The sequence below is a fragment of the Lagopus muta genome, chromosome 8 (genome assembly GCF_023343835.1).
Source record: "Lagopus muta isolate bLagMut1 chromosome 8, bLagMut1 primary, whole genome shotgun sequence".
In the NCBI taxonomy this organism is placed as follows: Eukaryota; Metazoa; Chordata; class Aves; order Galliformes; family Phasianidae; genus Lagopus; species Lagopus muta.
The window spans coordinates 1,001,292-1,022,089 of record NC_064440.1 but is presented as its reverse complement, the minus strand read 5'-3'; the positions used below and the strand labels follow the sequence as shown (position 1 = coordinate 1,022,089).

Below are 20,798 nucleotides of genomic sequence, written 5' to 3'. Positions count from 1 at the left end.
CTCATTGAATTTTCATCTGCATTTTTTCCCGTTGTGATCTGTATTTTCTATTTATGGCCCATTTCCCATTCAGTGCTGTGCAATGGAGGTGGTTTCCTTTCTGCCAGTATCACGGTAACTTACTGCTACATCACCTTTTTCAAAGAGGGAACTGGGATTCATCGTTATTCAGTCAGAAATCCTTGGATTCTGTGCAATTGGACTTCGGTACTCAATTTTTAAATGAATGTTTGAAGGTATGAAGTAATGGAGGAATTCAGTGGCCCCACCTATCTGAACTGGTAAATCATCAGAAAAGAAGAAAAGGCACTTATATCAAGGGTTCCATTTTGCTGAAGGAGTCACTTAGTGCTGGTAGATAGCTGTGGTGTAGCAGTGTCAGCAGGTGGGCCCGGGTGGGAGGGAATTGGCCAGTTGGTGATGTCTTCCTTTGTGACAGCTGCTCTTTGACCCTCTGTTTCTCTTAATGAAACGATTTCAGGTGTTGTGAAGGTGGATTACGGCGATGTGTCGGCCAGGAAAGCGCTGAGGGAAGCCCTGAAGTGCAAACCCTTCTCGTGGTACCTGGAGAACATCTACCCCGACTCGCAGATCCCGCGGCGCTACTACTCACTGGGAGAGGTACGCTGCACTTCCTTGCCTCACTCCATCCTCAGGTCTTTCCCTCTTGCTTTGAGCAGGTGATATTTGCACTAAGCCTTTTTAACGTGGCTGTTGCTGTTGGGAAAGCATTCACCATTAGGGATTTGTCTTTGAAACGGAGCCCCGCGTCGAAAAAAAGGGGGGGTTTGTGACTGATGTGTGAAAATGATTCAATAATACACGGCATTTGAAAAAAAAAAACTCTGCAGCATTGTTTGTCATGTGGAGCACAATAGGGTTGTTTTCATTTCTCCCTCTGTCCCTGTTTCTAATGAAGTGTGCTCCACAGTGTAGTCAGCCTGGCTGCCCAGCGCTGTGTCACCACCATCCCTCATAACCCTGTGGTTCAAGTACCACTGAGTGTGGAAGGCTCTTTAAAACTCACATAATTTGCTGTTAAAAGGCTTCTATTGAGTTGTATCTCAGCTGACTTTTGAAAGCTCTTGAATGCTTTGATTTAAAGGTACTGTTGGAATAGCAATCAAAGGCGCAAATGGCTTTATTGCAGCTGGGAAAGCAATTTGCTATTGAAACTTGCCATTGGAGTGGAAAATAAAAGCCACTGTAGGGCTTCAGGTTTAACTACGACTGAATAAAGTGTAACATGGTTTTACAGCAAGCAAAGAACTCATCTAACAAGTGTCAAATGAGGGTGTTCTGTGCGATATTGTCAGACCAGAAAATAAAAGTACGAGGAAGTCATACAATAGTTATTAAAACACCTCATTTTTAACAACAGTGCCTCAATTTCTAGGGAAACAGGAATTTGGTACCTATGAATTAGAACCTGTGCCTGAGTGTCACAGCTGCTGACTGTGCCTGAAGCCTGAGTTCCACCAGCAGCAGCAGCGGGCAGGTGGGAGAGCACCAGAGCTGGGCCTTCACAGGCAGGTCCTGGCAGGGATTTTATTTGCAGCTGATTTTTTCCTTCAGTTAGAATAGAACTGATAGGTGGATGCTGCTTTGGATTATTTCCTGGGTAAACAGAAACAGGCGTCAGAAAGTGCATAAGCTGTTGGCAGTGTGGTGAATGCTGAATATTCCTTTTTGCATTTTGATCATTTGAATACAAAGCAAAGGCAAGGCAAGGATTGTTTTGTAAAGCTGAGACATAAACATCGCAGATGAGCTTTGGAGTCACTTTTCATTTTAGTCCTCTGATTGAAGGAACCCAGGGACTGCCTTTCTCTTAGAAACACTTGCAACTCTATTCTGCAAAAAGGTGATGTGAGACAAAAAGGCTTGAATGGAGCCTTTCATGATAATGAGTTGGGGAAAATCACAGAAGGACGTGAAACAAGCATTTTTCTCTGAATAAAAATGGTGCTTAGGCCACGTTCCCATTTCCTTGTGGTCAGGGCTGGAAATATTCCCAGTTCCCAGAGCTCACCCCAGCTTGCTGCTCATCCCTGTGCTGTGCTCTGCTGTTCTGTGGGTTCAATGCAGCCCAGAAGCGTTTGGAGGAGCAACACCTTGCTGTCACTCAGGTGCTCCACATTGCTTCTGGGTCTGGTGGTCTTTTCTGACAGATGCATGAGCTGAGCACCACTGGAAGTGGTCTTGTAGTGCATTGTACTGCTGACAGCGTGTCTGTAATGCTGGGTCCTGCACAGCTGTGTTGTGCAAAGATGGCAGAGGGATGGTTTGAGTCAGCAGAAGTGGTCACTGCATTTGTCTGCTCCGCGTAGAGTGGGTTCTGAGGGAACATCTGCTGAAAAGTATTGGTGTTTCTGTGGTGATGGGAATGCTCTAGGGAGTGTGACATTTACAAATTGCGAGTTAAAACACATTGCTGTAGCTGAACGCATAGATAGCTGTAGGCTGCAGGAGAAAATACATGGTGTAATTTTTCTCTGCACAAACATGACATTACAGGCATGCTGTTCTAAAGCACGTTTCATCTTTTTCTTTCTTCAGATCAGGAACGTTGACACCAACCAGTGTTTGGACAACATGGGCCGCAAGGAAAACGAGAAAGTGGGCATCTTCAACTGCCATGGCATGGGAGGGAACCAGGTAGGAATGACAGTAAGGAGGCAGATGTCTCACAGGCCAAATGGTGATCTGGAAAACCTGGTGAGAATTGGCTCACTGCAGCAGACATGTTGGATCACTGCAAAAAAACCTGCAGCAATCAGTAAATGTAGTAATAAAGGTTCTAAACTGAGACTTTGAGCTTTAAGGTATGCATACTCTGCCCTGTCCCTGGAGGTGTTCAAGGCCAGCTTGGATGGGGCCCTGGGCAGCCTGGTCTGGTGTTAAATGTGGAGGTTGGTGGCACTGCGTGTAGCAGGGGGTTGGAGCTTCATGATCCTTGAGGTCCCTTCCAACCCAACCATTCTGTGATTCTGTGATTCTGTGATAAAGCTATTTTTTCACGAGTGGCTTTCTCCAGTGTCACGTCTGATACAAACAAATGAGGGAAGATGAAGGACCTCAGAGCAAAATCTTCCACTTTCCTTTCAGAGGTTGTCACAGTAATCCCAGACTTCTCTCTCATTGTTAATTTGACTTAGGAGATGGAAGGGTTATCGTTTTGGTAAGACTTTAAAATACAGCCAAGGTTCTGCTTGCACCTTGGCTGCTTGATGTATCTAAAGATACCCAACAACATTGTGCTTCCTCAGCCTTCCCAAGCCAATATATCTCAAAAAACAAAAAGGAAATTTTACTCCAATGTCTGTCGCTTATCCTGGACACAAATTTTGTTAGTAACTGGGGAGGTAACAGAGGCACAGTTGTAGCTGTGGTCTATTGTGCATCACGACCAAAAGTTCTCCTGACTGTGGGGATGAGTCCAAGGAGCTGCTGGGGGCACATAGGGCAGGAGGGCCATGCTGGGGTGTAGGCATGTCCCTGCCATGGGCAGGAGGAGGGCAGGAGGAGTGCTGCTGTCGTGCACTGCATCACATCGCATGGCATATGCTATTTAATTAGCTCTGAGATGCAACCTGTTGTTCCTCACCCTCTGTTTTTATACAGTAACGTTAATAGGATTATGTATGTAATTAATATGGACGTTAGTAAAATGGTAGCTTGATAATTTTACATTGTCTTAATTAACATTCATTTTTCTTCCTGAAGACTGCGTGTTTTTCAAATCCATCTTCTGTAATTGTTAACTCTGACATCACTTATTCTTTCAGAAGATATAATGTAGTATTGCAGTTATCAAAGAAGAGAGGAAAAGGAAAGATGCAAATGAAAATGCATTACAAAATCTGAGTATTTGCTTTCTGTAAAGCACAGCAGAAAACAGCTGCTGTGTCCCTGAGCCTAGAAGATGTCTGATGCAAACTTGTTTACTCTAAGAAAACCAACACAAATAAGTTAAAATTTTAAGTAGAAGTTGCTTCAGGATAAATAGTAATGGATAAATCTCTCAGTAATGAGCATGGCAGGAGATAAACTATCTGTACAGTGTGTACATGGGAGTGTATGAGTGATTCCTGCAGCCAAATGCTGCTACTTGCAGTGAGCAATACTCGGTGCTACAAATGTCGCTGAGCTTTGCATTAACAGAAAATTGGGCCTTTTTTCTTCTTCTGGTTACGTCCAGAGCATCTTCTGCACTTGTAGCTCCTCTGGGGAAACCTCTCGAGGTGACACCCATCTGTCTTCCTTGGTTAGCCCTCAGCTATAAATTTTCCTTTCTAAATCCTTCTGAAAAGTAAGAGAATGAGATGGGCCCTACATATACTTGGCTTTCTGCACGTCAGCAAGCACTGGCAAGGCTAATGGTTGCAAAATAGAGGTTACACAGTGTTTTTAAAGGCCATAGAATGTGCTTTTGTGCACAGAAAAGTGGGGATATGTATGCTTACAGCATATGAACATTAACAGATTTTTGATGTGGGCTCATCTCACCCCTTTCCAACAAGACGGTGTGCTTCAGAGTGTGACCTCAGCAGAGCACCCCTGGCTCGGTATTTAAAAGCGCCTTTCCTCTTGAGAAAAGCCCATCTGAGTGTTAACTGTGTCTGATGTGTTCTTAAGTGAAAGCAGCACTTGGAAAGCCTCAGTTTGATTGCAGAGATTTATCACAAGATGAATAAATGCAACAGGTGGTGGCTGGTACTTCACCATGCCTGTGGAGCCTGGATTTTCATCCAAACGAGTGGCTGCTGAGCAGTGAATAAGGAGTGAGAGCAATGCAGAGCCCACTGATCCTTGCAGCCTGCACTTTCCCATATCTGTCATACTGCTCAGATTGGGACCTGGCAGCTCCTCTGCTGTCTTTGCACGCTATTTCATTTTGCATGGTTGCTCTAAATGACTTATCTGAACCTCAACTTCCCAATACTTGCCTCTGTTCCCATGACAGCTGTATGCAATTTATAGATTTTGCAAGTTTTTACAGAGTATTGCCTTTACTTAACCTAATGTTGCCTTGTGCTGGAGCCAGCAGCACCATCAAGGCTTTAAACAGTGGGTTGGGAATGCTTTGAGATGCTTTGAGTGAGTCAGGGCCTTACAGTTTAACACAACTAGTGGCAGTCCTGCCGTCATCCTCCATTTCGTCCTCTTACGGTCTCCACATTTTCCTCCGCCTCCTTTCTGTCTCCAAGGGGTGAATGCATTGCTGAAGGCATTCTGTTAAAGAATCCCTCTGAAGCTTATACCTAGTTTGATAGAATTTTGTTGGCAGATGGCTGCCGTGTCTTCATTTATTTCCTAATTTTATTAAGAGATCTGCAAGTTGTGTAATTCTAGCACACATCAGCCTTTAACATGGATAATCCTTGGTGCCAGCAGTTAAGGTAGACACTCAGGGGAGCAATTCATTTAAGGAATTATGGAATTATTGAGGTTGAAAAAGATCTCTAGGATCCCCAAGTCCAACCCCAACCCATCCCACCATGTCCCTCAGAGCCACATTTCTTGAACACCACGTAGCAGTGCATGGGGTTGCTGGAGCTGAAGCGCATCACACAGCACTTGGTCTTGTTGCACTTCATCCGGCTGGCCTCAGCGCAGTGATCACCCTGTCCAGATCCCGCTGTAGGGCCTTCTGACCCCTAGACAGATCAACACTTCTTCCCAACATGGTGTAAAAGAGGCTCAGGTTCTCCAGATGGGGGGGTCAGAGTGTCACTCATGCAATCCAAAGGTCTGTGGGACTACCTCTGAGCTCAGTGCTCACACTTGCGTTATGCTGCAGTCTTTGTTCTGTGTCTCCGCTGTGTTGTTCCCAAGAGGTAAGGCTGAGTGGCTGATGGCTTTCGGCGCATAAAATGTGTTTTCCTAAACGTGTTGTTCCTTTTCTTATGTACTATGGACTTCCACAATTGGAGAACCTTGCATGAAATGCTTATGAAGTCCATGATACCACGTGGTTGTTGGGAGAAGAAAGTTGTGTTCCTTCCAACCCCTGCTGTGTGCAGGTCGCCAACCAGCAGCCCAGGCTGCCCAGAGCCACATCCAGCCTGGCCTTGAATGCCTGCAGGGATGGGGCATCCACAGCCTCCTTGGGCAGCCTGTAACAGTGCCTCACCACCCTGTGTGTGAAAAACTTCCTCTTATAATCCAACCTAAACCTCCCCTGTCTCACTTCAAGATGAGAAATGTTGTCTATTGCTGCGTTTTGCCAACGCGTTGTCACTGCAGGCACTTTTCTCTTGGCAGGTGTTTTCCTACACGGCAGACAAGGAGATCCGCACGGATGATCTGTGCCTGGACGTGTCGCGGCTCAACGGCCCTGTGACCATGCTCAAGTGCCACCACATGCGGGGGAACCAGCTCTGGGAGTACGATGCTGAGGTACTGGGTTCCCCTGTGTGCTCCTGGGGCAGTGTGTTGCTGACCATCCCTGTATACAGCAAGTCAGCCAGCTCACTGAGCCCAGCACGTGGCTGTCTTGGATATCTTTAGAAAATTGAAGAAGCATTCTGCTTGATTTATATAAAAGAAATGGAAAACAATACGTATTTGTCTAAGTTAGAGTTTTACTACTTTGTTTCTGCTGGTTCTCGAAGCTTTTAGACTGGGTTTGAACTGTTTAGTTATTTTCCATGTGCCAGTCACCTGCTTATTTAGCTGCTGGGATGGGACGTGGCTTTCCCTGGGTTTTAAAAGTAGAGCAGTTTGTACAGATGCAGTGACTTAGAGATAAGTTGCAGCATTAATACAGAATGCACGTGAGAATCTCAGTATTTTAGGGCTGAATTAGTACCTCTCTTTAAATGCAGCAGGGAACAGCAGGTTGAAAGCGTTAGCTCTGAGCTTTTGCTTTGAAACATGGATGTCAGTTTTGCACAGTGAAGTCCACACAAAGGTATTGGCATTTTTTTCTACCAGCCTCTGATAAAAACCATGCAACCCTGCCATTCCACAGCACTGAGCTGCCAAGAAGGCAAACAGCAGTTAGCCCCAGTGTGTTTGCCAGGTTTTGATTCATTTTTGAGTCTCCCATCTGAATTGAAACCAGTGTGCTCTGTAGCGAAGATGATTTTCTTCTTACACAGCATGTGTTTGGGTGGTGTTAAGTGCTCATGCCAGCAGTTAATGTTGGGGATTTAAGACCTTTCATCTCCCCACATTTTATTCCATAAGCAGATTGTAGCACTGGTCAGTAGGTGCACAGAGCTCAAGACAAGGCTTCTCACCAAACACTTTTTCCCTGCTGCCAGCACAGAGAGCGATCTTTCCTGATAAAAAATCAGAACGCTGATTGCTTTTCTTTGGATATTTCAAGCACAAGCTGCAGCAAATGAATCCCACGTGGAGTTCTGACACTGAGTGCCTGATGGTTGCAGTTGCACGGTTACGCTGTTCTAGGCTTAAAAGTGCCACCTTAGCTTTGGCCTATTTCCATGGCAGCAAAGCTGGGAAAGTGCTGCAGAGCTTGGAAGGTACTGCCTTATAACAGCACAGTCATTTGTAACCCTCTCCAGCATCACAGAGCAGCTGCTGCTTTCAGCATTCTGTCTGAATAGGTTCCATTTCTTCCAACCCATTACGTTTCCCTTTACTTTGAGCATTAGAGACAAGCTATCTTCTTACGTTCAGCATAATAGATCCCCAGCAGAAGATTGTGGCTGTGTAAAAACGCCGTCAGCCATTAGATGGAGCTCATAAAAAAGAAATACTCTGCCTTTTGTGCTCAGACCTTACATAAGGGATCTCGGAGGCTGCTGCTTTGCTGACTGCTCTGTGCACAGAACAGTCCATTGCATCACACACCTTTTTATTCGCAGGAGTTATTTGTTTGAGAAAACACTTTTACTCTGCAAACACTCAGACTCAGCTTGTGAACTTTTCTTATGAAACGGCGTTGGTGTTCATTCATTATTTAGGTTCATCTGTGGGTAAATCTCAGGTGTTCCTGGCGTTAAAATTCCCATAGATGTGCCTGGCATTCATATTCTTTTCAAAAATGAACAAGGAAGTGGGATAGGAGAAGTAAATCTCAGCCATTCCATACGTATTTGTAAAGGTATCAGATGGAATCAGCTTGAAGCAGGGTATTTAAAATGCCCCTCCTCTCATTTTCCCAAGCCAGAAAGTGTCCACATTTGTGCAAAATGCTTTTGAAACATAAATCACTAATACATGTTAATGTGAACTAGAGATGTAGTTACTTTCTGAAGCAAAGATGCTGCTGTTAGAGGAGTGGGGCACTTGCCTTGCTCTTGGTGCCACGCTGTCTCTATGGCTCACAGCATGGCTGTGCACCTCCTCCTGCAGGTTCCTCCTGCAAATAAAACACGTCTTGTTTAATGTCTGCAAAGAAATGAAAGTCCTTGTTGAAACAAACTTGCTTTCAATCAAGATGTGGATGGGCTTTTTTTTAATTTTCAGGTTGATTTTCCATGGTTCTGCTGTTTCCAGTGGCTGGAGCACAGCATGTGCTGCCTGCAGCTCTGGGCTGCCGTGTTGGGCAGCACTGCTGGACCTGCATTCTGCCACTGCTTCCTGCCTGCTGGTTTTCCATGAGCTTAATCCATCAGAAAGTAGTGTGCACCAGGAATTGGTGGATGGAATGGGGCTTTATGGGATCTCATGGTGAAGAAACCTGGTGTGGGAGGCCTGTGAGACAGCTCAAGCAGCCCAGGCAGCTCTTTCTGTTTCCAGTGCAGACTGCCTCTGGGCAGTTCAAGCCACAGCAGTTTGCAGCATTTGTAAACCGAGGGGGTTTTTTTGTGTGTGAATGCATTTACATCTTGGCAGGAAATTCATTTTGTTCGATTTTTTTTTTCCTTCTAATCCATTGCCTTCTGTTATTGATTGGTAATGCTTTCATTTCCTACTCCTTAACAGCCCATTAGGATTCCTGGCCCATTTTCAAGCTGCCTATTTCACTGCAAGGGAGCTGTATAAATCAGCTCTGTCAATGGCATGTGCCAAGGTGGACTTTCTCAGCTTTTGATGGCTTCCCATCAGCACGCATTGTGTAATGGTTTTACAATGCTTGCCTTGGGAAGGGATGAGCTGGTGGATCCCATTGTCTCCCCACAACACCCAAGCAAGTTTTAGGCTGTGTAGGATGGTGAAATCTTAGGATGTACGGTAAATGCAAATGGTCTCAAGGAAGAAAAAATACTAGTCATGTTTGAGAGGAAAAGGCTTCATTTCTTCATGCATGAATAACGATGTCAGGATTTGATCGTGCATAATTACTCTCAAATTTGTCACTAAATATGACATCTGCACAATGCTGTGGAATTTACACTCCCTGGAAGATGAAGGTCTTCACAAAAAATGTGCCTTGAGTCACTGACTCTCGTTTCCTTCTTTTCTTTTTCCTCCTGTCAGTATGTTGGTAAATGGGAGTATAGCTTTGAGGTAAGTTTGGAAACAGCTGCAGCCCCTGTGCCAAACCCTAGAATAGTGCATCTCCTCCTCCCCCAGCAGCACAGTCCTCTCCTTGCAGGTCTCCCCAGAGCTTCATCTGTTCAGGTAGCAACTCACTGGTGTCAGGCTGCCAGTGCTGTACCTGCAATACAGGCGTTCATCAAGACACACTGGGAACTCAGAAATATTTACAGCTTGGCATCTTTGGAGCTGATTTCACAGTATCATAGAATCCTAGAATGGCTTAGGTTGCAAAGGAGCACAGTGCTCACCCAGTTCCAACCCCCTGCTATGTGCAGAGTCACCAACCAGCAGCCCAGGCTGCCCAGAGCCACATCCAGCCTGGCCTTGAATGCCTGCAGGGATGGGGCATCCACAGCCTCCTTGGGCAGCCTGTGCCAGTGCCTCATCACCCTGTGTGTGAAAAATGTCCTCCTAATATCCAACCTAAACCTTCCCTGTCTCAGTATATAAACCACTCCCCCTTGTCCTATCACTGTCCACCCTTGTAAACAGTCGCACCCCCTCCTGTTTATAGGCTCCCTTCAAGTATTGGAAGGCCACACTGACAGGGCTGGACCTCAGTCCATGGGCATGCCTGTTTGTATGTGTGCTCTGTGCATGTGAGCTGGCCCTGTGAGTGGTCACAGTGCCATCTGACTCCAGGGTATCACAGTCAGTCCTCCCCCTCCCCTCTATCAGCACTGCTGTTATATTGACCTGCCTTGCTGCTGTGGGTGTCTAGTCAAAGGCTGTGGCTTTCTCCTTTGCTTCTCCTCCTGTTTGCTGGTTTTGTTTATTTTCACCATTTTTTTTGTCATGCAGACCCACACATTTCTACACATAATCACCCAGTCATGCCTGACACTCAGCAGGATAGAGGATGGCACCCATGGTCCCACCGTGGAGGCTTGCAATGGTAGCCCCTTGCAAACTTGGATGCTAAGGAACTACACCAGGCTGGAAGTGTTTAGAAACATTTTTTACAGCCCCACTGATTATTTCCTTTAACAAGCTGTTGGAGGTTAGTATCTGAATATGAAGCATCTCATGCAAGTTCATCCAGACACAGCATTGAAAGTGAATGTAACAGCTATGGATTTAAGCTCCTTGCAGGAAAATGCTTTTCTTTTCTCTGCTTGTTTACCTCAAGAGAATTCCTTTCCTATCTCTTGGTATATATAATAGTATGCCTGTTTATTGTTAGTTGTTAATTACAGCAGACAATTATGAAGCATTAACCACTGAAGGAATCAAAAATATTGTGCTGACCACTGCCTTTTTTGCCCAGATAGTTTCACTGATGTGTATGTGTAGTGGAAGACAGTGGGACCACATAAGTTCAGTGGCACAAGCAGGGGTTGCTCTCATGTCTTATATTTTCATGCAGCAAACTGTTCCCTCCATGTCCAGGTGCACCACCCTGAAGTCGAGGTGAGCACTGCTCTCATTAGTGCAGACCCCCAGAGCTCTGATGAGCTGAGGGATTTCCCCTCAGAGCTATCATTTGCATACATTGCTAAGTGTGAAACAACATAGTTCTTGTGCATCTGAATGTGTGTGCAGCTCGCTCTGCACCCATCCATGTGTTCTCAGCTTTGAGTGAAATAGAAATTTTAGGCTGCCTTGTGTGAGTATTGTATTGCCTAGTAATTAATTGTTTCCCAAGCAAATGAGGCCTTTTTTTGTAATAGCATAAATAATGACAGAACACAGAAAAAAAATCTATGAGACGGTTGAAAATCCCAATAATATGTCAGTCTAGCACTAAATTATACATTGAAAAGAAGGGAACAGCTGATGAAGGCGACGGCAGCTTTTTTAGACTTCTTTGCATTTCTGGTTATAGCAGAAAATGATAGCTGGTTAATTGCTCAAGAAACAATGTGAGTGAAGAATCAGTGGTGCTTGGAGCTGGGCTGTTTAGTAAACAAGCTGCTTCTGTTCGCACTGCTAACTCTTTCCTCCAGTAATTAGGGAAGAATTCCTTATATTCATCACTGAATGCATGTCAGATGGCCCCCAGTGATTTCTTTCAATATCTGTAGGATTTTCATTGAGAAGTGCATAATAGTTTGTTTTAAACCAAGGAGCCAACCTCTAAGAATGAGCCAGTGAAATAATATTTGTAATAGAAATGAAGAGTGTTAGTATGTGACGTGTCAATCCAGGATGGACTGCAGTGTGAAATTACATGGTGCAGCAGCCCAGGTATCTGTCTGCATATAAAACCAAGCAGAATGTGTTGCAGTTGTTAATAAAATCTGTTCCCTTGGGTGTTCTGGCTAGGGCAGGGTTATAACCTGCATGGAGCTGCTGTACAGAGCTCAGTCCGCAGTGATACGTTCACCTTCCCTCAGTCTCTTTATGTATGTGTGCTGCCAGTGCTTTTGAGCAGATGATTTCAGGTAAAGGTGTTCAGCTTCCTTCTGTCCCCTTCTGACTCTCCCATTCCCCAGTAACAGTGCAGTATAGTCAAATAATGAAAGGGACACAGAGAAGAAAAAATATATTGAAAAGAGAAAGATTATCACCTGTACGATGATGTTGTTCATGTATTACATAACAAATTGAAGTTTGCTTCTGAAACGTAGGTTATCCACTAGCAGTTATTTCTAAACTAACACCAAGTGACCTGAAATGCATATCTGGTTGTTGGAGTCTGAATTCCTTAATCATAGAGTTATAGAACCACAGAATGGCCTGGTTTGCAAAGGCCCACAATGCTCACCCAGTTCCAACCCCCTGCTGTGTGCAGGTCACCAACCAGCAGCCCAGGCTGCCCAGAGCCACATCCAGCCTGGCCTTGAATGCCTGCAGGGATGGGGCATCCACAGCCTCCTTGGGCAACCTGTGCCAGTGCCTCACCACCCTCTGGGGGAAAAACTTCCTCATATTCAACCTAAACCTCCCCTGTCTCAGTTTAACACCATTCCCCTTGTCCTATCACTGTCCACCCTCACAAACAGCCGTTCCCCCTCCTGTTTATATGCTCCCTTCAAGTACTGGAAGGCCACCATGAGGTCTTTCCACAGCCTTCTCTTCTCTAAGCTAAACAAGCCCAGTTCCCTCAACCTTTCTTTGTAGGAGAGGTGCTCCAGCCCTCTGATCATCTTGGTGGTCCTCCTTAAAGCAGGGCACTGCTGCTTTGTGGTGGTATTCACATGTGCTCACTGCTGTGTTTGTGTTCCATCTGCTGTGCCCAGCTCAGCAGCAGGACCCCTTGGTCTGCAGGCAGTGCGGTTGGGGTGGCACAGAGCCGGGTTTCTGGTAGGGCTAAAACCAACCACAGAGCATTTCCAGCCGTGATTGTCTTGTTGCTTCAGCTCTTCCACTTCTCTTTTGCAGAAGCTCACCCTGAGGCACGTCAACAGCAACCAGTGCCTGGACGGGCCGTCGGAGGAAGACAAGCTGGTCCCCAGCATGAAGGAGTGTGCAGGCGGCCGGTCCCAGCAGTGGCTGCTGCGCAACATGACGCTGGGGGCCTGACGGCCCGGCCCCGCGGCTCCTGCCGACACGCAGCCCTCAGGGCTGCTGGAAACCTCTCACCCACAGGAGGCCCCGGCCCCGCTGGAAGCCACAGCCCTGTCTGAGGCCTCGCGCCCGCAGGAGGCCCGCCGACCGACGGAGCCGTGCTGTGTTGTTCTCCAGCAGGGCTCCACGTGCCCCCTTCAAACCCATGACTGCTCAAAAGAAGTGCATCGGAGCTTATAAATATCAAAACCCGCGCCGTTAGCAACGCGAATGTCCTCGGTGACTGTTTCAAGAGAAACCTTTGTGAAGTTTGGTGGGAGAGGTTGGGTGCAGTGTGTTGGCGTGTGTGTGGTACATCGTGCTGCAGAGCAGTGGCACGGCACGAAATGCCTTACGGAGCTGACGGCGCTGGGAACGACAGCCAGTGGTTCTGCAGCCTCCACGTGTTGGTACCTGGCTTTCCTGGCAGGGCGATGGGATGTTGGCAGTGGGGAAGACCTGCACTCGACGGGCCACTGAGGTGGTGTGCAGAGTTTGTGATGTCAAGAGACAGCGGCATAGCCACGTGTGTGTGTTTGAAACAGCAGCAGGATGGAGCGCATTCATAAACTGAAATTGAATGGAACAACAAAAGAAATGTTGGAACAGTGCTAAGAAGGAGTGACACGCGTTGAAATCTGCAGTAGGAAGACTGGGTCAGGGCTAGGGCCTGCAACCTCACACCTGGCAGACAAAGGGTTTTTGCTGCTTCCACTGAATTGATCCTCTGTGAGAAACAGAGGCCAGGTGTCAGGCTGGACCCAACCTGCAGCTGCTTTTGAGCATCACTGTGTCCCTGAGCGTTCCTCCAGGGATCCCCTGTCACAGTGGGTAAAACCGTGGGTCGGGTCTGGCTCCAATAGAGATGGCAGATGCTTATTTATATTTTTAATAATTTTGTGGCTTAATCATTTTGCTTTGTTAGCATGGTTATTAAAGAAGCACTGATGACACGTGGTCGTGTCGGAGGCATCCCAGGAGCTAATGTGTCAGCCTGTGGCTGGGTATGGGAAGGCGACCTGTCCATTCACTATCATTTCCATTGGCCATCACAGCAGAGATTCACATAATTATGGGTCAGTATTCTCATATGTAGATAGTAAAAATTCATAGCCATTTATATTTTCTAGATACATATCATTACATGCAACGTAGAAGCCTGTTCAATTTGAGAAGTGTCCATCCTGACAGCCCTGCTCAGAACGGTGTCAGGCACTTCCAGTCTCATTTTAAAATCCCCCCAGAATTATTCAGTATGGCTTAAAAGCCAGCAAAACAGAAGCTGGCTGTGATCTTTCTTCACAGGAACAGCATACAAACCTCACAAACAAACTTAAACCAATCTCCATGCAGATTTTCTTTTTTTAAATTATTTCTTTATCTCCTTTCCAAGGGCTGTTCGGGATGCAGAGCCACTCAGGCCGGTGGATGATACATCCAGATGCTTGGCTTTTGCTTGCTGTTGCAGAAGTAAAAGTTATGGGAGGTCCTACAGCATCTGTGAGCGTTAGGAGTGAGCACTCCTGGTGCCAACTGATGGCTGCCTCCAGTGTGACGATGTCACTGTGTGACAGCGCATCCCCAGTGCATGAGGTGGCAGCTGCTGCACCCCTTAGAGGCTGTTTGCATTGGGAGGTTCTTCTGGCATTGTTGCTTGAAGGTGCAAGCAGTCTGCAGTTGGCTAGGCTTGAGGTGCAGTCTCAGAGTGACTGAGGCTGAGAAATTACGTTCTGACTTAGGAAAAAAGCACTGAATTTAGCCTCAGACACAGTGGGTGTTTCTGTTGGCTCGAATCCCAGACCTACCTCCTTGATGAGGGGTCAGATCCTGGATCTGCCTCCTTTGTGAGAATGTGCAAAACCCCTGAGTCCTTCCAGAAGAATTTCACATAAACCTCTCGTGTAGAATGAGGTGGTAGTGGTGAAGGGCAATTTAAATGCTGATACAACATCAAGGGTAACAAATTGTGACGTAGGAAATGAATGTAAGTTTCTGAGTGCATGGACCCCAGTCTTTCCTCCATCTCCTAAATTTCTGTGTTTCCTGGGCAAATAATTCGAAATCTCTCCTTTGGTTGTGTGCCCACAAAGGGCAGCACTCAGAGTCACAGACCACATCTGATAAGCATGGTTCTGTTTGGCTCTCCATTGACAAAATACCTCCAAAGGGTGTCGGGAGGACTGGCTTCTGTTTGCACAGTGTGTTTAAAATAAAGAGAACTCTACAAATACTAAATATAATAATTATTTCATCGGAGAATTGCTTGTAGTCCTTGTGTTAAGAACTGCACTGATGAAGTGAGGGCCAGCCATCGTGCAAGGGGTCATCAGCACGCTGTGAGCCCAAGGAGGCAGGAGAAACCAGGCACAAGTGGGGCCTGAAGCAGTGAGGCGTTGTGATCTGTCCAGCTAGATGAGTTTCTCTGCACACATATTTCCCAGTCACTAGAAGGATTTATTTCTTTGAAGGGCATTTTGAAGAAAAGCTGTGTGCTTTGCTGCAAAGCTGTGCGTTCTGACTTTGTGTCTGCGCCTTCTGGTTGTTTCTGCTGTGGGTGCTGGGCAGAGCCTCCAGGCTCCCTGGGTTCTGTGCTATCTAAAAGTCCTTGCATTCCCCATGTGGAACAACCTGGGGATACAAAAGGAGTTGGTGAGCCCCAGTCTGTCCCAGCAGCAGGAGCTGTGCTGGTGGTGCTGAGAGGGCACCAGCAACATCCATGGCTTTGTGTCAGCGCTGCTTCTGCAACTCTTGGTCACTTTCATCAAGAACCGCTGCTCCAACAGTTACCAGCCCTGTTTATTTCTCTTCTCCACATTCAGGCCAGCTTGGTAAGTGGGCACTGAGGAACATTTGGGGCACACAGTTCCTGGGGGGAGCATTGGGATTGTGGTGGGCTTTGGTGAAGTGGGGGGATGGCACAAGGCATGGCAGCCTGCAGCCTTGCTTAGCAGCGCTCCTGGATGAAGGCAAGGATTGACTTCAATTTACAAAGGTAGACTGTGGATAAAGAATTGCACATTTTAAATGTTGTAACAGTTATTAAATGGCATCCTGGTACTCTTTGCTGTACATTTAAATTTAAATATTTATACATTTTTGTAGAATTAAAATATACTGGTTTAGTTTTCTTCTGGTGCTTCTGTCTGTTTCTGCTTAAGTGGTGCTGTGTGCTGAAAGGTTGGCTTTGCAGCACAACCCATCTGTTTGCCCGGCCCTTGTTTATGTGCACGGTTTGCAATTGGCAGAGAGGTGGGAGGTGGGGTGGTTGCTGTCGTTGCCTTTGGCTTCTCCTTGGGTTGCCAAAACCCAAAACGACACCTCCTGGGGTAAGCATTCTTCAAATGCTCCGTCAAGCAGCTGTGCTTTGGGGAAAAATACCAATGGGAAAGGTACAGCTTTCCTATAAATCTGATTTCTCTCTGGAGTGGGGCACAGGAGGGCCAAAGGATGAGAACTGTGGCTGCTGATGATGCTGCAGCAGTGCCAATGGTTGCAGAGCTGTGTGCAGCTAACACAGCAGTGATGCTGAACGCACGGTGCCAATAACGGTGTTTTAGGCTTATTTTGGCAGTTGGAGGATTTTCTTTCTTCCAGTCACATCTTGAATCATGAGGTGGTCGGTTGTGGTGAGGGTGGAGGAGAGTCTGCTTTAAAAATAGAGGATTGTAAGCATCAGTGCCAAAGAATCCTTGGCAGGTGGGGAGGCAGGGGCAGGGTTATGGCATTGGCTCCATGGAAGGGGCTCCAGAGAAACCCAGTCCCCAGTGCTAGCACGGTTATGTCAGCTTTTACTCTAATTCCAATTCCTGTCTAAATCAAATCTTTTTGGTATTAACCTTGTGAAAATGAAGTCATGGTGTTAAGAGTCAGGAGAGGTGATGTGGCCTTCATCTACAGTGCGTCATAGAGACTGACAAGGACACTTGTGCAAATAGAAAAAGCAGACAAATCTTTTCTCTCAAAGCATACCTGCTTCTGTGTTTTCTAAGCCTAAAACGACCCGGACAGTCTGCAGAGAAAAATGTATTTGTGTGTTTGCTTCTAAGAAGCTGCAGTTTATATAAAACATCCATCGCACAGACGCCGTTAAAAAAACGCCCGTCAAGTCGCTGCTCTGATTATTAAACTATTTCACAGAGATGCAATTAACTGTAGAGCTCGTGTTAATTATAGTATGTGAATCATTTAGATGAATCATAAAATAATCTATTTGTGAGTAATGAGTGCAGGCAGAGGTATGTTTCTTTTTGCATTTTGCAGAAGCGTTAATAGTTAGGATTGGTAATGGGGCAATAATTACAGCGAGGGAAACAACCAGCATCTCATTTTTCATTAGGAAAAGGAAAAGCAAAAAAACAAACAAACTATGTGTGTTTTTCTCTCTTCTTTTGAGGTACATTTAGGAGTTATATGGAGATAAAAAATTCCTGGGGGTTGAGCCCTTAAGCAAATCACCATGAGTTAAATGCTGTGCGTGTGGGGACATGCCAAGCCTGCACGAGCCGTCCCAGACCTGCCTGGTGTCACCCACCATCACTACTGATAAGGCTGTGCTCAATGGGATACGTGAGCAATGGGTTCAGTCTGCACAGCCAGCACAGCTCCTCTGCTCACAGCCCCAGCCATGTGAGCGAGGCGACTCCATTTGCTGTATGATACACCCTCGTTGTCTGCCAGGTGACATCTGCCACAGGGAAGGAGTCACGCCTGCAAGTGATTAAATTGGTGCTCCATAATTCAACCCTCGGCAACGCAGCCGGGTTCTCCTTTCCTGCACGGCTCTGTCTGGGTGCTGCACTCACTGCAGGACGGGTTGGTGGCAGGGCCACGTGCCAGGGGCTGCTCACTGCTCACCCCAATGGCTCGGCCCACCCGTCCTCTGTCTGCACCTCCTTTGGTCAGGGAAATGGAGAGAAAATCAGTATCTGGCTCTGCATTATATAGGAGCTCAACCCTGTGATCTTCACGTGCCAGAGCAGGATGCTCAGAAATCACCAAGCTGCAACCCCGTATTTCATCCGTCTCTGCACAAGTGATCTCTAGCCAAAGCTCTGAAGATAACCTCTTGTATGGTCTGCACGTGAGAACACTTTTTTGCTTTATTTACCACTTTTCTAATTCTGAAATACCTTTTTACCACACAGGAATTAAAAAAAGAAGAAGAAACAGCCCTGCTGCTGGTCTGTGCTGACATTCCCTGGGGGCAGCTCTCTGGGACCTCACCAGGCAATTCTGGGGATGCAGGTGTTACTTTCCATTGCAATGAGAAGCTGAAGGAAAATTCCTTAAAGGAGAGTTTACTGAGTAAAATGAGCCGAATGGAAGCAATAGGCTGAAAAGGACGTGGTGGGTCAGAAGGTCTCCAAGGAACCCAAAAAAACCATTTGTAGAGAAGTGCTTCAGCCAGTGCTTTGTGCTGGCTGCACGTACCTGAACAGCCAGACATGTTAGGAAAGAATGGGGAGAGAAGGGAGGAAACCTAAGGTTGGTCAATGCTTTGTAGTATTTAACATTTTAAAATTTGTCAAATGGAATTATCTTCCAGCAGAATGTATGGGAAGGCTGTGAGAACTGGGTTGGAAGAATATACTGTAAGGAGCTCCTGCATTTGCAAAGCAGATGAAGCCAGACCTTCATAGAGCTCAAATATGCTTCATAGTCTCTAATATACTAAATCCGTAGATACAGCTACATTCTGTGTAGCTGAATGTATATACATACATTTATGTATATATGTATGTTGCTGTTTTTCAGCATATCTTCATGGTTTTATTGCAGTTTGCTCCAGGCTTGCCTTAAGGGTTAGGCTGGGAATGAGGAAGAACTCTGAAGAGCAGTTGGGCACTGGCACAGTTTCCCAGGGGCCTTGGTGGGGTTGGGTTGGGTTGGGGATCCTAAAGGTCTTCTCCAACCTGAATGGTTCTGTGATTCCATGGGCACATTTCAATGAGGGTGGTTTTGGTGGGCATAAATTGGGCTGCTGGTAAGAATCCCCTTCCTTGGGGTGCAAGGAGGTGCTCTTGGAGGGCTCATTATTCCCTCTTCTGGAACATTTTATTTTCTTCAGATCAACTGGCTTGCGTGCAAGCGCTAGAAATAGCAGGGCTTGCTTTTAATCAAAACTGAGTAGTGAGGGATGGAAATGTATTGAGGTTCTGACATCCCAGGAACTGCAGTGGGAGCTGCGCGTTTCTGAAATACATCTGAGATGTGAGGAAAATGTATTTTAAATCACACGGTTTTGAAGCACAGCAAAGCTTTCTTTGGCATTTCCTAGGTGCAAAGGCAGAAAGAAAGGAAGGATTTATGTTCCATACATCCAAAACTACGAACGTTTTGAAAGCCCTGAGGTTAGGAGTAAGGAATGAGTGAACAAAGCACATATTGTCTGTCCCAATTTTGCACTACAAGGGAAAGAGAAGCCTTGCCACGTGAGCCCTTCCTTCAGTGCTGATGGTCATTAATGACAAAGTCAGGAAGGAAATGCATGGAGGCAGCTGAAGTATATGCAACCTTACCAACAGACGGTGCAGGGTAAGGCCTCACCCGTCTCCTCCTTGCCCATTTCCAGTTGCCCCCTTCTATTTTTGCCAGCACATCAGGCAGAAATTCTGCCCTGTGCCAATATTTCACATCAGACTCATCCCCTCACCTGGTCTGCTCGGGCATCCCTCATTCCTGCCCCTCCACAACAGCTTGGGGCCATTTCTTGGATCAGCCCAGCAAAGACAGCTTGGATATCGATGTAACTGCTGCAGGTGTTTCGCTTTGCTGTGAGCGAATGAGAGAGCAGTGGTTTATGAATTCTGCATGCAGACATCCCTGGGGATGGCTTCCATTGCCACTGATTCCATTTTGCATCCTGGTGCTCCATGCTAACACCTGCCTCAGTAACACATCTCCCTTGGTCTTGCAGGTGAGCTCATTTCAATAGCATCCTTCTGAGCATCTCTCTGGAAAAGCTCTGCCTCAGCATACCCAGCTTTATTCTTACGTTTTGCCTGGAGATGGGGTAAATGAACTTTTGTTTTATTCCCCACAGTGTTTGCAGTGCTGCCCACATCCCAGCAGAGTGTTGCACAGTGAGCTCCTCAGGGTCGAGAGGGTCGCAAAGCTCCTGGCACCCAAAGCCAGCAGGAAGCCCTCCACAAAGACACACTTTTCTCTATTTATTCCTTTTTTCTTCCTTCCTTTCAGCTCTTCCAAGAAGCCCGGCCACATCCAGCATCACTCGCTGCTCTCCCAGGTGCCAGGAGCAGATCCAACTTTCGTCTCTGCTCCGTTATTTAAGATGTGATGGGAAAGGACTCGTTTGCAGACCTGTCTGTGCTGACATTTCAAGCAGAGATAATTGGGTGTATTTTTAGCTGCCCACGTTCCGGAGCACTAAGTGCACATTTTTGTGAGGTGTGAGTTTATTTAGGGAAGAATTCATGGCTTGAGACTTCAAATAAGAAGCTCATAAAAGCCTACAAATGACCCCAGGTCGGCTCTCTGGCACTGTAGCTTTGAAAATACATTTCTAAGGGAAGCAGGAGTGCTGGAAGAGCAGACACTTCTTTCTGGTTTTGTAGCTCCTGTGAATCTTTTTCTTCCATGAAATGTCAGCACTGCACTGTGCAGACTTCAGGCTTGGTGCTGCCCCTGGGAGGACATGGCAGGAGCTGAGTGCCTGCGGTTGGCAAACAGAAAATGAGCTGCTGGTGCAGCACTGGTGCATACTGAGCAGGTAGAGGACACAGATCCATACAGATCAAACCAAAAGTTCACCTTTTCATGACCCCATGTGCTGTGTCAGCTGTGCTGCAGGCTGGAGGGCTTTTCCAGCCTTAATGACTGTGATTCTATGG

The 20,798-nt window shown here is 46.4% G+C and overlaps 1 protein-coding gene across 5 annotated transcripts in view; it reads left to right on the top strand.

Moving 5' to 3' along the window:
• Window positions 1-16,075, top strand: part of GALNT13 (polypeptide N-acetylgalactosaminyltransferase 13) — an 80,681-nt gene extending 64,606 nt beyond the window's left edge. The window contains exons 10-15 of one of the 5 annotated variants that reach the window (XM_048953355.1): window positions 482-621; window positions 2,560-2,658; window positions 6,268-6,402; window positions 9,397-9,426; window positions 10,261-10,459; window positions 12,784-12,883. In XM_048953355.1, coding sequence (XP_048809312.1) covers window positions 482-621; window positions 2,560-2,658; window positions 6,268-6,402; window positions 9,397-9,426; window positions 10,261-10,446 — 590 coding nt within the window. In that variant the 3' untranslated portion in view covers window positions 10,447-10,459; window positions 12,784-12,883. The other 4 variants (XM_048953354.1, XM_048953357.1, XM_048953356.1 and 1 more) reach the window with 4 other exon arrangements.
• Window positions 16,076-20,798: the final 4,723 nt, after the last annotated feature.